Source organism: Phoca vitulina, unplaced genomic scaffold, assembly GCF_004348235.1.
Source record: "Phoca vitulina isolate PV1807 unplaced genomic scaffold, GSC_HSeal_1.0 scaffold6, whole genome shotgun sequence".
Classification (NCBI taxonomy): Eukaryota; Metazoa; Chordata; class Mammalia; order Carnivora; family Phocidae; genus Phoca; species Phoca vitulina.
The window spans coordinates 42,320,632-42,336,659 of NW_022589709.1; the positions used below are offsets into that span (position 1 = coordinate 42,320,632).

Genomic DNA, 16,028 nt, shown 5'->3' on the forward strand with positions numbered 1-16,028 from the left:
CAAACTATTACCACAGCCCAGTGAGTTTAATTACCTCTGTGCCCTGTCCCACCCCATCACTTCACCATTCCAATCTGGACTCATCATTTTCAACTGCAACTTTCTCCTGCGCTAAGAAACACCAAACAAAACAAAAAGAAACAAAATTTAAAAACCAAACCTTTATAATACCTCTCTGCTCCCTACAAATTCCTCCTTTGATAAAATCTAAATCCTTTTTCATATCACTCAAGTCTACATTTCCTATCTAGTACTACCAATTCTCTTTAGGTATCTATACAATATACCCACATAACTACCAGTTTGCTTATCTATATTCTCAACACCACTGCCTTGTTCTTTTTAACTCAGAATGTCCTTTCCACTCACTGCTTCCTACCTGTTTGTTAAACCTAAACTATCCAGACAGGATCTTCTTCAAATACCAGTCCTCAGTAAAATACTGAGTCCCTAAAACATAAATACAAAATTCTACTTTGAATAGAAAAGACATCCTTCTTTTATCATCTTTTGAACTTTACCTTACTCTATTTGGCATGCCTATTATTTAAGACACACCGGTGTTATTCATTCCTTAATAGTGGCCGTAAGCACCTTAAGATCTTAACTTTTCTTTGTTAACACCCAACCACCACCATAACCACTAGCACAATGCTGGGCATAAAATTTTCACTGAATATTTATTGAACTGTACTCCTAGTGCCCAGCAAAACTGGGTACCTGGCACCAGGTTTTCACTGAATAATGAAGAAAAATGGTCTATCTATACATGGATTTACCTCTCTCAATTTGTTCCTTACTCATCAAATACCTAACCAAACTAAAATCAAACACCCACTGAATGTCTACTATAAAACAAAGCAGTATGCTAAAAAAAAAAAAAAAATTTACACAAAAACAAAATGCATCATTGCCCAAAAAGAGCTAATCTCTACAGAACAGGTTTACACCATAAACTAATTTTATACAATGTAATAAAATACAGAATTAACAAGGTGCTATAGAAACACAAGAGGAAACAATTTAGCCTAAGAAAGCCATAAATCCTCTGTGAAAACAGGGACAGCATCTGAGCTGAATTGATAAAGATGAATTAAATTTTACATGGTAGTAGTCTAGCAGGGCAGGAGTGTCAGGAAAGTGTAGGCATAAAGAAATTCATTCAACAAACATTTGCTGAATGCTTACTAATGTCAGACACTATTCTATGCTATGGGGATACATCACTGAATCAGAGACAAAAATCCTCACAGAGCTTACATTCTAGATTTAAGGCATAAAAGTATAAATGTACTTGGAGAACAGTAATTAGAATTTCAGAGTGGGAAAATCCTTAAATCCAACCACCAACCTAATGTCTGAAATCTAGACAATCTCCAAATGGCTTTTCAAGCTACAAGGAATCACTAGGCTCCAAAGAAGATCAGTATGAAAACTTAAGTATTAGAGTAAAAATTGTTTATTAATTCTAACTTGGAACTATTACACTATTAATTGAAAGTATTACTATATTCCTTTTTAGCAGCCACATCACATTGTTCAGTTCATACTGACTTGTTAACTTGTTCTTTTATTTTTTTTCCCTTTATTGATGTTAGGTCATGTGTCCTTATGTTAAATTGGGCTTTTTCCCCCCCTGTACTCATTGGATAACTTTCACTTTTCTTCTTGAAGTTTATCTTATTAAATTTGACCCAGAATCTCAAGAGCTGGAGAAAGGTTAAACTATACTCTAAATCCTTTAAATAATCAGAAAAACGGGGGCAGGGGGTTATAGCGGGGAGGAAAAAAAATCCAACATAAAAAAGTTTTACTGTAGTAAAACCAACACAGTAAGATTCTTCAGTTTGAACACTTCTGGCCTATATGAAATAAACATCTCTCCCTACTGTAAAATACCAAACACTAATCTAGGAATTAGGAGTTCTAATCCCAGCTCTTCCACTAAGTAACTATGTGTATACAATGTATCATACCATTTCCTGAACAGCCCTCCACTTTTCCTCAGTATGTTTTACTTCTACATATCAAGATCTATTAATCAAGAGAATTAATAACAAAGAAAAATATTCCCCACTGCTATCTTCCCGGAAAATAATCAAAGCACAGGTTTCAGAATATTACCAAGTTCGTGACATAATTTAAAAACAGTAGCTCTGAGGGTTGTGAAAGATAAAAGGAAACCATTCCATCACAAAACAAATCCAAATCCAAAGGGGAAAGATGAACTCCAAAACTGTAATATGTTTGATAAGATTCAGTGATACTGAGTATTATCTCTGAAATGCAAATGCTGCTTGAATGCGGCCCTGCTATCAAAAAACCGCACAATTATCTATACTGTGTGACAAGACGACTGATGACTGCATTGTGTAGCGACAACGAAAATGGGAATACTGGAAATGCAGAAATGTGATAATATATGTGTAATATAACTATGTTTTTCCAAGGTTACTAGAAAATTGTACATATATTTGGGAGATAAAGATTCTGAAAGCAAACATGTGCAACCCTATTTGATTCAGATTCCATGATCATTTTTTCATAGCCTCATTTATGAGGAAAACCACTAAGAAGACAAAAAGAGATACAAATAAGCACAAATGTTAATTTTTTTTAGTTCTTAGGAACTCATGAAAACTTTCTGGAAAAATAAACTTTCAGAAAATCAATAGTTAAAGAATCAAACATGCTAGCTTAGTTATGCTCTTTACAAATAAATAACATCTACTACAGTAAACACATTTTAATGAAAAAATTCCTTGTACTTAAGAATTGAGGTTTTTAATTAAAAAAAAAGTTTCATTACTAATTTCGCCTGATTATGGAAAAGTTCCAAAAATGTACAAAATATTTAAAATTCTGACAGTGAGAGGAAAAGAACAAAACTTACCACCTCTTCCACTAGGTCTTCAACAATAAGGCCCTGTTCGTCTGTTCTTAGATTTGTAACCCACATCCATCCATCTTCTAATTCATTATGAACAATAAACATATCTCCTTTTAGGAAACTGAAAATAGCAATTATGAAGTTATTAAAATTGAATTAAAATTTTAAACATGGAAATTTGAGTAATCATGTGCCATACTACAGAGATAATATGGTATTGGAAAATATAAGAAATTAAACTCATATACCCTGGATTTTTGTCCTGTTTCTGGCATCACCTAAATATAAAACTCTGAAGACACTTAACAATCTGAATCTTATTTCTTCATGTGTAAAATGGATTTAATAATGGTATCTGCACTATCTACATTATTGGATTACTCTTAAATTCAAATTAGAATCTGTATAAACAGTAATTATATATGTATTATAGGCTTTAGGATAAAACTCCAAGAAAAGTGAACTTAAAAATTTAAGCTTCCATGTAATTACTCTTTCAGATGTAGGTTAGATATAAAATCATAATATAATTAACTCATTACACATACACAAGATACAGTTACTTTAGAAAAACTTTATTTTAAATAAGCACAATAAGCCTTATCAGCAGATGTTTATGAGAATTAACATTTTTCTCATAAAAAACATTAATGTTCATTTAATTCACTTAGACATCCATGATATAACATAGCATTCTTTCTCTGAAGTGGTATCAAAGGATAGGAGAATGTATGCATGTTTTTTCTGTTAACAATTTCTGAGTAGAGAGATGCATACACAAACTAGTTTCTTTTCCTTAGAATCTATATGTTTTCAACCTCCATAAAATCACAGGAGGAGTAAGTTAGTCTTATATTGATGCCATTTTACAACAGCAGTAATTCATTGAACTTTTCGTTTTAGGCCTGAATGAATGCCTCCCAGTGTTCAAAGTTTCAAGATTGATTGCCTGCTGCTACTGACCCTATCTCTAGATCCACATCTATCGCATATTTTTTGTTTCCTTTCAGTCTAAATTTTCACAAAGTTCCATTAAGTAAATCTCTTCTCATACTTTGAAAACTGTTTTTCTCCAGAGTATCTCAAGCTTTACTGTTTCTTGGACAAGTTCAAGACTAAAAAACTTATACACAACACTTGAGATGAATTCTATTTAGATGAGCACGTAATACTGCATTCTATCTTGATTCGACAACCGTTGTTAACTGCGACCATATTTCACTAGCTGACTGGCAGCAGACATTACTACTTAACCAAATAAATTACTCCTTTCTAGAACCAATCTCCTAAATAACTACATTTAAAAAAAAATTATGAGTAAAAGAGGAGTACATATGGACAAAAATATAGAAATGAGAGTGACAAGTTTCATTTCTTGGTCAAAAGCAGTCGTAAGAGAATTTTTTTTATTAAATTTTGACTTCTGTTGTTGCTAGAACACTAAATATATGGTGCAAAATGAAAAAAAATTTAAAATAAAGAGCTTATTACTAACACAAACAATATAATCAAAGATTCTTTATTTTGCATTTTTTCCCCAAAAGAGTTAAAATGCCTTATTAAATCTCATTAATCTTCAGATGTTTTTATCTTAAAAAAAACAAAACAAAACTTCAAAGATACATACAAATTTTTAAGGACTCATACATTCGCATATATTTATATGATCAAATTAAAATTTATATATTCCAATTCTTGTTTAAATTTTCATCTTCCTAGACCAGTAGTTGTCAGTTTTGAAGGTCTCTCAGGACTCCTTTATATATTTAAAAACTGATACCCTAAAAGGTTTTTATTTATATGAATTATATCTATTAATATTTACCATGTTAGAATTTAAAATATGTTTTAAGTGTTTACTAATTTCTTAAAAAATAATACACCCCATCACACAGTAACATAAAGAATATAAAAAATTATTATTTTTACAAGTTTTGTGAGAATATTATTGTTTTACATTTTTTGTAAATCTCAACATCTGGCTTAACTGCACACTGCTAGATTCTTCTCTTTCTCTATTCAATCTGTTGTTTTAAGTTTTTTTTTTGTTTGAAGTATATGAAGAAAAATTTGGCTTCACAAAAATATGTAGTTGTGAAAGGAATGAGTATTTAAATGGCCTCTCAGATAATTATAGATATTCTATGATATTACACCAAAAACTCAACAATTGGTACTTGAAGGTTAGTTGTAATATGGAATCTAAAACACCATCAATGAACTTTCTGTACCCCATTTCAGTAATATCTATTTGTCAATCTTGTGCTTTGAATGGACCTTTACCCAGGCATAATTCTTTAACAGCATGCATCGATCATTTAGAAAATACTGGTTCACTGAGCTATGCAGATCATCCAGATGTAAATTCACCTTACACAATCAAAACATCACATTCTTTAATATCACCACCAATCTCATCAGAAAAATCAGGAAGTATGTGGGAAGCTGTCAAACTCCTGACGGCAGATACAGGGTTTCCAAAATTCTCATTTTTGCTTGCAAGCTCAAATTTTGTCATTGGCAACAAATACCTCCAGTTATTTCCCCTGAAGTAACGTAACAGACTCACTTAAAAAAAAAAAAAGTCAAATACTCTAGTCTGAATAACCATAGTTGGATAGTTTGCCTGTCAGTCTTAAGTACAAATGGTGTACACAAAAGCAGAAGCTAGCTCAGCTCTCAACACCGCTCTCCTCAAGACCAGGACCTGTGGTACACAGCCAAGATACTTTGCGCGTACTTCCCATTTCACCACACAGAATATTAAAAAGATTCACCAGTTTTCTTCATCACACAGAAAGATTAAAAAGATATGCATCACACTGAATGCTAAAAGGGTTGAGATTTAGTAAAATACCTTTTACAGTCTCATCAAGAAAAATTTGAAGGGAAACTGTTTTGTACTGTTTACCTCCAAGTGTGTGGCAGTGAAGAACACTGCTGCCACTGCCTTGATTTGTGCTAAGGCACTAACAGTTTTACTGCTTCTTGTTTTTGTACCATCAATGTAAATGTCACAGTGAAAAAGGCAAATTATATCTTAGTCTTATTAAGAAAACAGTTCTGCTCCCAGGGTCCTGGGATCAAGCCCCGCATCGGGCTCCCTGCTCAGCAGGAAGCCTGCTTCTCCCTCTCCCACTCCCCCTGCTAGTGTTCCCTCCCTTGCTGTGTCTCTCTCTGTCAAATAAATAAATAAAATCTTGAAAGAAAGAAAGAAGGAAGGAAGGAAGGAAGGAAGGAAGGAAGGAAGGAAGGAAGGAAGGAAGGAAGGAAGGAAGGAAGGGAAGAAAGAAAGAAAGAAAGAAAAACAGTTCTGCTCTCATGAATTCTCTAAATGGGTCTCAAGGATCCCCAAGGTTACATGGATCACACTTTGAGCACTGCTGTTCTAGACGATACAATGGGAATTTACAAGTTATTCAAAATTCCTCAATTGGTAGTTCACCACTGTTCTTCTTTACTGTATACATTTCATTCCTTCTCTTTCTTTCATTGGCCTTTCCTGCTTAGATCACAAATAAAGGTATGCCAATAAAAACTAAATGAGAAGTTGTTATTTTGTAGACAATCATATAAAAATAGAATCCTTATTCTGAGATTCCAGATATTTGAATCTTTATTTTTTAAAATACCATATTTCCAGAAATTTCAGTACCTCCCAAAGTTACTGTTTTTTAAATGTTGCTGTTGATTTTGGTGAGCTGTATTACCAGAATCAGTAAACATTTTACCAGTAGGAAACAAATTTTCTATTGCAAAGTAGCTTGTAGAAAGACACTGATAATTTGATAATTATCAAACATCAGATTATATGAAAATAATAAAAACAAGTTATATATAAATCAAATTATATAAAAATAATTTTTAAAAATTATCATGTTCTGTAGTTCTATGCCACACTTAAACTATTCACCCATCATGTAAAATAGAAGTTAGTCATCATTTAAGTACAAATTACAGTTGAGACATAAATGCCATGTAGTAATAAAAATTAAAATAGAGTACAGAATATAACAATTATCCTTACTTTGTCAGAGACAGTCTAATAAAATCTGAATTTATTTCACCTGTCATCTTCACTGTGGCCACTCTGATCCAAATCCATATTCTGAACAAATAAGCCAAACACAGGAGTACAGGAACGATGAACTCAATATTAAAGGTACTTTCACCCTGCTGCATGCTATTTCCTCAAAGTCCAAGACCTTCCCAGTCCAAGAGTGGTAAGTTTTCGAAGTCTGTCAAATGCCTATTTCAAATGCCTATAAATGAGAATACATTCTAAAATACCTTATTTCATCAGTGTCTGGAACCTTTGTGTAAGGTAGAATGGCTCGAACACGCCTTCTATCTTCTACTGGCTAGGAATCATAAGAAAAGAAAAAAGATTTACAAAAGATAAATAATCTTTTTATGTCAAAGTCAAATCAGGTATATCCACATAAAGTTCAAACCAACAAAAATCCTCATTATGAACACAGGATCATTCAAATCGTTTTTAGTTTTTAGTAAGGTTTTAAATACTCAAAGCCTAGAAATATTGTCTTATTTCTGGTTTTTTTTTTATATAGAAATTATTTTAACTGTATAACCAATGTTTTTACCAAGTAATATGAGTAACCATTTAATTTTAAATGAACTACATGGAACATATAAATTAATCTTTCTCTGATGATGTAGAAGGCGTTTCAGAATCCTGCAGCAACTGATTAGCACTATGCTATCAGTCATTACTGCTCATTCACTTAAAAATATTTGTTAAGCTATCACCATACAGTATTATAAAAAAAAAAAAAATCTAGCACCTTAAATACAAAATTACTGAAAAAAATTTTTTGAAGACGATATCAGTTTTGCTGACAGTACAATCAGAATTAAAATTTAAAACAACAAATATTTCTTGATTTATAATAAATACCATAAGAAACTGAGTAAGAGCTAACCTCATAGTAAAGTGAAATAATAAATTTCTGAAAAATATTTTTATTTAAGTTTTACTTGCCTCTGGTGGTGCAACTGGATAAAGCAATTTTTCTCCTTTAAGCAAACAGGAAACATGACTGTAATAACCTATTAAGTCTGACAGTGAAGAAAAACGTCTTCCACCAATGTAGTAATCTCCACACATAGCAATAATCCTATTTGTACACGAAAAAAATACGGTATAACAAAGACCTTTAGAGCCAATTTTGAACACCAAGTTCTAAAGAAATTAAACTCCCTAATTTTCATACTCGTTTCCTTTACTATATCCTTGTATTAAAATACCACTTATTAATATCCGCCAATGCAAATTTACCTGAGGTTATTTCTTCTAAAAATATATATGCATACATGTGATAGATATAAAATACATATCTGACTTACAAACCCCATTACATTCTTCATTGCAATATTTATAAGTTTATCTTCAGATACTCTGCTCACTTTTCATATTTAAGACTAAATAGCAATATTAGTAAGTTTTCTCTGGCTAAAAGTAGCTTACAGATCTCAAAATATTTAGAGTATTATAATAATTTCACATTCGACGTGTGGTATAAAGTACTCTTAAAACTTATTTTAAAATGTGAAAGTCAAGAACATACAAACATTTTATCAGTTAACATTACAGGCAAAAATGATTTTTTTCAATGTCTCCCATAAAAATGAAATTGAAGACAATAATATAGGTATGTGTATTTATGTAGACTTTGAAATCTGTACTTGAAAATCTACATACCTTTGACATGAATGTTTGCAAAGAATTTCAGAACAGTGAAGCAAAAATGAATTAAAGGGCACACATCTTTACTCTTTGTTTCCTATATTTTGTTACTCTGTAGTCTAAAAATACACATTTCCTTTATTTCTGCTTTACCAAAGTTTCTTCATAATTCTTTATACTTTAAAAGTGATCATTATATTTGAGATTAGCACAATGCCCAATTATATTGTTTTTAAACAAAAAAAGCATGCATTCAGTATCTACTCTATAATCATCTGATTAAATCACATAATTGAAAACTGAAAATCACTTACCCCATCACTTAAATATCACTGAAACATTCACCTTTATTAAAGCAGGTGTATTTAAGAACACTACGGCAAAGTAACTATATTATTTAGCCTCATATTAGAAATAAAGACTTACCTAAAATGGTTGACAACATTTGTCTGGCTAAGAAATGAAAGTACAAAGGATCCTGGCCTCCGATCACTCTCTCTTATAAGGTAACTGCCCGACTTCCCTGCCTGCCTTAGGCGTTCTTCTGCTATAGTTCTATCAAGTTTTCCATGATACCACCTAAGGGAAAAAAGTTGTGATTAGAATACAAATAGCAACCATAAAATTAATAGTGGTAGTTGAGAAACTTAATAATAGAGGTTTTAAATACCTAAATGTAAACATTTACCTTTTACTTTTGATAGGTTATTCCAATTTTAACTCAATTATTTTTAACTTCTCAGTCTCTCAGAAAAAAATTCATTTATTCAGTTTTTAATTTGTTCTATAAACTCAGGGCTAATCATCTCACATATGAACCTCTTCCATTTCTGTCCATCTTTCTACCTCCAGGATTGTCTACCTGGTCAAGATATAAACACTTATTACAATCAAATCTTTATTTAGAAAAATAAGAATACGATGGACAAATGGAAACAATTAATTACTACCTTTCTATATACTAAAGAACCTAAGTATATCACTTGACATAGCAAGCAAGGCACATGGTACCTGTGAGAAAATAAAACTTTATTCCATTTCAGTGTCTGTGCCCTAGAACAGGAAAATAGAATGACACTGTCCAAAGACTACTATTCTAATTTCCTATTTCAACATGACACTGATTATTCCCTTTGGTCTTAAAATGATTTACTCCATAACCACACATCTGATCTTAATCCTCAAATTTATTTAACAAACATGTGGGTAATAAATAATACCTTTTTCCCTTTAATTTTCCTACTCTCAATTTAAATATGTTCTACCTACCATACTACCAGATAATCTGCTTAAATGACTGGCAATAATTCCAGCATCACCCATGCTACCAATTTATGCCTATAAAAGACTCATGGATTGATATAAACAGAAGCATAATTAGAAACATATTGGAATTTTCACATGGCCATGGTAATAGTTCTACAAAGTAACTGTTATGAAATATTTTTACACCTTCAATATGTTAGTCATCCGAACTCACCCTTGATACTTGTAGTCTCTCTTGAAACACTCAGAGTAAAACGATAAAACATTCATATTGCATTGATGTATTTAATATCTAGCCATAAGTCAATAGTTAAAACTATTACAGTCCTATGACTATTTTTGTAATACTCCTATTTTTGTAAACTTGCTGTGAGGAAAGCTAACTATTCTTGACTCATTAGTTTATTAAAAAAAAAAAAAAAACTTAAAAGAATTTTCAATTTTCTTTTAAAAACCAACCCACTCTAAAACTAATGATGTAATGTATGGGGATTAACATAACAATAAAAAAATTTAAAAAAAAAAAAAAAAAAACCAACCCACTTATTTGAAGTCTGTGCATAAGACTGAAATGAAATAATGAAAAAAATTACAAAGCTTCGTCTTAATAGGAAAAACATAATTATAAACAGTATTAGAGGAAGAAGGCAAAGAACAATCAACACTGCTTTCTTCTAAAATTCTAATCTCAGTTCAACCATTATATTTAAGGCTACTGACAAGTACATTTAACTTTCAAGAACTGTTTTCTCTTTTTTTAAATCTAAAAGGAAAAGTTTAGACTAATGATGATTAAAAGTTCCTTGAAGAGCTAAAATTTAACCACATACGATCAGGACAAAGTTTACTTAGAGAGACTCCCAGGTGGCTCAGTAGGTTGTGTCTGCCTTCAGCGCAGGTCGCAATCTCAGGGTCCTGGGATGGAGCCCCACATCAGGTTCCCTGCTCAGTGGGGAGTCTGCTTCTCCCTTTCCCTCTGCCCGGCCCCCTCCCCGCTCGTGTTTGCTCTCTCAAATAAAATCTTTAAAAAAAAAAATGAAAATAAAGAGATTTAAAAAGTCACCATTTAAAAAAAATTATTTAGAAATTTATTTAGTTGTGAAAATACATGGGACATGTCTTTACAAAATTGGTACATTCTTTATTACCTAAAGCAATGAAGCTATCCCACAGAGCAGATTTACACATTGAAGAGATAAAAATTAAAAACAATTATAAGCAAAACTCCTATTTTTATGTACTATTTGTTAAATTTCTGTTGTTTTACCCAAAATGTCAAAATTTAAAAATTTCATTTAATCTCCATCCTGTGAACCCACTACAAGATGATACACAAGGTCATGAGGTGTTACACAATTAATTACTCATTTATAATAAATACTTGCCTAGAAACTTTTACTGATATATAAAAGATATATTTGTGATTTTTTAGTTTTTAGCTCTGTACTTTCTGTAAGATTCTGGCTTTACACAGGTATTCAGTTTAAGACAGACTTTACTTTAAACAAACAACTTTGTTTTTTGAATACTAGTAATTCCCTTTATGTCAAAAGCTCATTAAGCTTCAAATACATGATGCAAAACATGTCAATTCTTTATTTTTTATTTTTATTTTTTTTTGTAATTTTTAAATAAACAAACAAAAAACAGAATCAGACCTGTAAATACAGAGAACTGATGGTTGCCAAAGGGGAGAGGAGTGGGGGGATAGGCAAAACAGGTGAAGGGGAGTAGGAGATACAGGCTGCCAGTTATGAAATGAGTAAGTCACAGGAACAAAAGGCACAGCATAATACAGTCAAATATTGTACTAGCAATCTATAGTGACAGATGGTAGCTACACTTGTGGTGAACACAGCATACTGTATAAATTTGTCAAATCACTATGTTGTATACCTGAAACTAATGTAACATTGTGTGTCAACTATAGTAAAAAAAAAAGTCAATTATTTATTATGATTATAAACTGAAATTAAGTTATCCAGTAATAGGCTGGATGAGCACATATGTAGTTGAGTCAGATCCTCTAAATGTTGAAGTTCCATTGTTAAAAGTCACTGGCTATTCTACAAAACAAAACAAAACAAAACAAACAAAACAACTGAATTATCTTAATCAAAACTCAGACTTTCTTGAATTATCTTTATTGTTAATTTGAAATTGTTAAGGTGAATCATACTAACAAGAATATTTTAAATGTATCTGACCAGCTATTTTAAAGCTATTGTTGAAACATAAAAAGCACTTCGACTAAGCTATTACAATATGCAGTCTTTATCCCATTTAAAAACTTGGAAATAAAAAGATCAGTATCATGCTTGGTAAAATAATTATTTTATTATAAATGCATATAGCATCATGAGATGTAGCTAAAACAAGTATTTTGTAAGTAGATCGCAATTCCAATGTGATATGATTTGGTTGAAGTACTTCACAGATTTATAGAACCTAAGCCCTATATCCACTGAGCACTAGTCCTTGGGTCTTTAAAATGTCTCTCAACCCTTTTTTAACCCATGAACTTTCTGATAAGCATAAAATTTCACCTACCAAGAAATTCAGAATACTTAAGTTGTTAATTTCTCACAGAGAATCATTATATATTCTATTTAATCCCAGGAGCCCAAAAAAAAAAAAAAAAAAATGCTACTTTAACTTTCTGAAATTTGTAATAAATTCATTTTATATATATAAAAAAAAATAATGTGGAATATGGCTTCTCAATACATACCCTCATACCAAAGATGTGAACTCCCCTAGAGGAGATGTGCCCCTAGTGGATATCAGTTTAAGATTCATTTAACAAAAATGCTACACTTTCTGACTGTACACATAGTCACAGTAGCAATATTACAAGGAAATGAAAAAATCTAATCATTCCCACTATTTCTTTCCAATCTTTACAATCAAAGTCTTATTATATCTTGTTAAGGGCCGTTTTGCTGGTGATTGTTTTCAAATAAGTTAAAAAGAAAAACAACAAGAAATGCAACTGAATCTAGAATACCTCTAAGGAACACAGAATAACTGGTATTGCATTGGGGTATGAGGATATTCTGAGTGCAACAGGAGATTACCCAATATCTATGGGCGCCATTACCTAAGGTAAATTTGTTACTCTGCTTATTACATTTACGGCAATTTTAACTCACAGAACGTACCTGGCACATAGTAATATTAATTTTAAAAGCATTTGTTGAATGAAGGAAGAAGTGTCAAATCATAAAGCATAATGTTGGAAAAAACTTTAGTAGTTCCAACTCCCTACCAATGTAAAAAAAAAAAATTCTTCTTTAATGTCCATAATAAGTTCTGATCTTTGAGGACTGTTAGCTAGGTCTAAAAAATATATGAAAATACTTGAGATGGACAGAGCTCAAAGAAGGATGGCCACAGTGACACCTCCTAAACTTCTTCAGAAGAGACTAAACCAACTGGTAAGATGAACACTCACCAGAAACCTCCATGACTCTGGTCAAGCCTCTACATTTTGTTACCTTATTACCATCACTTATGAAATATGGAAAACAATCCACCTCAACCTCAGAATAAATTACTTATTGTCCTGAACTCCTTCAAAGAAAAATATAAAAATGAAAAACGACTACATAGGCTCTAATTGCATAATGGTTAAGTAAAGACTCTGGAGGCACCCTGCTTTTGTTTGAATTGTAGCTCTGCCACCTGGCTGTACAAGTGTGGGCAAATGACTTAATTTCTGAGCCTCAGTTTTCTCCTCTATAAAAGGCATATAATAACAGTATCTACCTCATAGTAGGTTGGCTTGATATTATTAGATGAAATAATACATATAAAATTATATATACATATGAAAGACTACAGGACTGATTAATACAATTTCATCAATGAAAATCCCAAATTTTATGACTGTGGCCTAAAGGATGATTAATTTGTAGATCACCTAAGCCCCAATTATCTTCCTATTTTCCAGTCTTGTTTCACCTTCCAGCTAATTTTGGAAAGAGAACACAAGACACAAATCTTTGCATCTGCGAAAGCCTTATTTTTAAGAGAAAATTTCTTTTCCCAAAATTCCTTTTTGAACATTACAGATCATACATATTAAGTGGGACTAGAGATGCCAATGTATTCATAAACTAGAAATTCTTCCATTTCTCCTGGCAACTCCAGAAAAAAACCCTCAGATAGCCCCATTCTTTCTCCAGTGGATATATTCTTTGGAGGGATGACAAAGAAAGTATGCACTGGAAATACTGTGAGTTAAATTTTGCTAATATAGCACTTTAATAATTAAGTATCTAATGTTCTATTTAAGAGTAAAGTACCCCTCTTTTTCTTTTAAGGAGGTAGGGAAAAGAAAACAGGAAATTTAATAAGTAAATATATTTTTCTCAGCTAGCCTTGTAATTTTTTTGAGAAATCTTTTTTTTCCCCAGTTTTCATTTAAATTCCAGTTACTTGACATACAGTGTAATATTAGTTTCAGGTGTATAATATAGTGATTCAACACTTCCATACATCACCTGGTGTTCATCACAAGTGCACTCCTTAATCCCCATCACCTATTTCACCCATCCCACCCATCCCCAGCCCACCTCACCTCTGGCAACCATCAATTTGTTCTCTATAGTTAACAGTCTGTTTCTTGGTTTTCCTCGCTTTTTCCCCCATAATGTTCCTTTGTTTTGTTTCTTAAAGTTGAGAAAACTTACAGGCAGATACAGAGTCCCTTGATTTCAACAGAAACTACATAATCAGTTTATCTAAGATAACATACCATCCAAGATGATGCTATATATTTAAAAAGTCAACAACAGAAGAGACAAGCTGGACAAGTTGCAGGAATCATTTTACTTTTAAACATGGGATAACATGAATTGTTTATATTTATAAACTTGTATATCGGTAAAGGACTTTTGAGGAGCCTTACAGAGACTTCTGTGCTCTTTAGTTTGTCTCTCCTGACAGGAAAAATACAGAAATCTACACAATGAGAAAACCAGCTGGCGTGAATATAGACAGGCACTTCATTCAAACTATACAATTACTTACAACTAACTTGACATTCCTAAATGGAAACTGTCTACTGCAGTAGAAAACAATTAAAACAGTGTCACCATCAACACACTTCCTTTTAAAAAGGAAACTAAATTGAAGTTCCCAGTTCACTTTTACTTTCCACTATACTCTTCCTCTTAATTATGTCACTGACAGGCACCAAAGTTCTTACAGAGAAATGTATATGCAGATATCCAATTGCCAAGAAATCCCTTCTGTCACCTAAATCCCCTGGGATTCTGTGTCTGATCATACTACAAACTCTGAAAGTTTTTCTGTAATTCTCAAAGATGCTAATCAGATTTTCTTATACATGTTTGTCCTTTCTGAAATCGAACCGGTTATTTCAAGATGGTATGATATACACAAAAAATTTGCTAAAACTAGTATACATCCCGTAAAGCCCCCATATTTCCTTTCAACAGAGTTCTTACAGTCACTGAGTCTGAGTTGATAGTTAAGAAAAGTGAATGCAGAGAGATTAAAATTTGGTCACTAGTAAATTCATTTGAACAACCACTAGACTAATAAGCATAACAGGTTTAATATACCCCTATAAGGCTCCTCAAATGCCCTCTACTCCAGACCAACTACATCACTAAACTTGAGAAAAAAATGCTTATGTAAACAGTAGGTTTATGTAATGCTTATGTGTGTATGTTAGGTATCTTGAGTATATTCATGTGTTCAAGCAAATATCGTGTGTATTTAGCTATATATCTCAAATCAAATTAGCTCAATCCAAGAGTAGAAATTCTATTTCCTTTTGCTCCAAGTGCATATTTACAGAATCTGAAAAAGGTTTTAGTTCCTGGGAGTACTTCTAAAGAAAAGCACTGCCATGTGACCTACCCACCAAAAATTCAGTCTGCTGAAAGACTAATATAAAAAAGATGGAAACCAACACAATGCTTACATAGGCAAAAGTTTATATTAAAAGGCACTCAACCAAGATAGCCTCATTCTCATTACCCTTAACTCCCATTACCCTAAGTAACAGATAGGGAAGAGTAGAAAAAGCCATACCCTCTCCAAAAATGTTATGCACTAATCAAAAGTGTTGAAAGAAAAGAAAAGAAAAGAAAAGAAAAGAAAAGAAAAGAAAAGAAAAGAAAAGAAAAGAAA

At 32.1% G+C, this 16,028-nt stretch overlaps 1 protein-coding gene across 1 annotated transcript in view; it reads right to left on the reverse strand.

Annotated features, from left to right (window-relative positions):
* RASA1 (RAS p21 protein activator 1) overlaps positions 1-16,028 on the reverse strand; it is a 106,161-nt gene that overhangs the window by 46,704 nt on the left and 43,429 nt on the right. Inside the window, exons 2-5 of the mRNA XM_032404035.1 lie at positions 9,024-9,176; positions 7,893-8,028; positions 7,181-7,251; positions 2,894-3,011 (exon numbers count right to left, since the gene is read on the reverse strand). Of these exons, the coding sequence (XP_032259926.1) occupies positions 2,894-3,011; positions 7,181-7,251; positions 7,893-8,028; positions 9,024-9,176 (478 nt within the window). The remainder of the gene's footprint in view (positions 1-2,893; positions 3,012-7,180; positions 7,252-7,892; positions 8,029-9,023; positions 9,177-16,028) is intronic.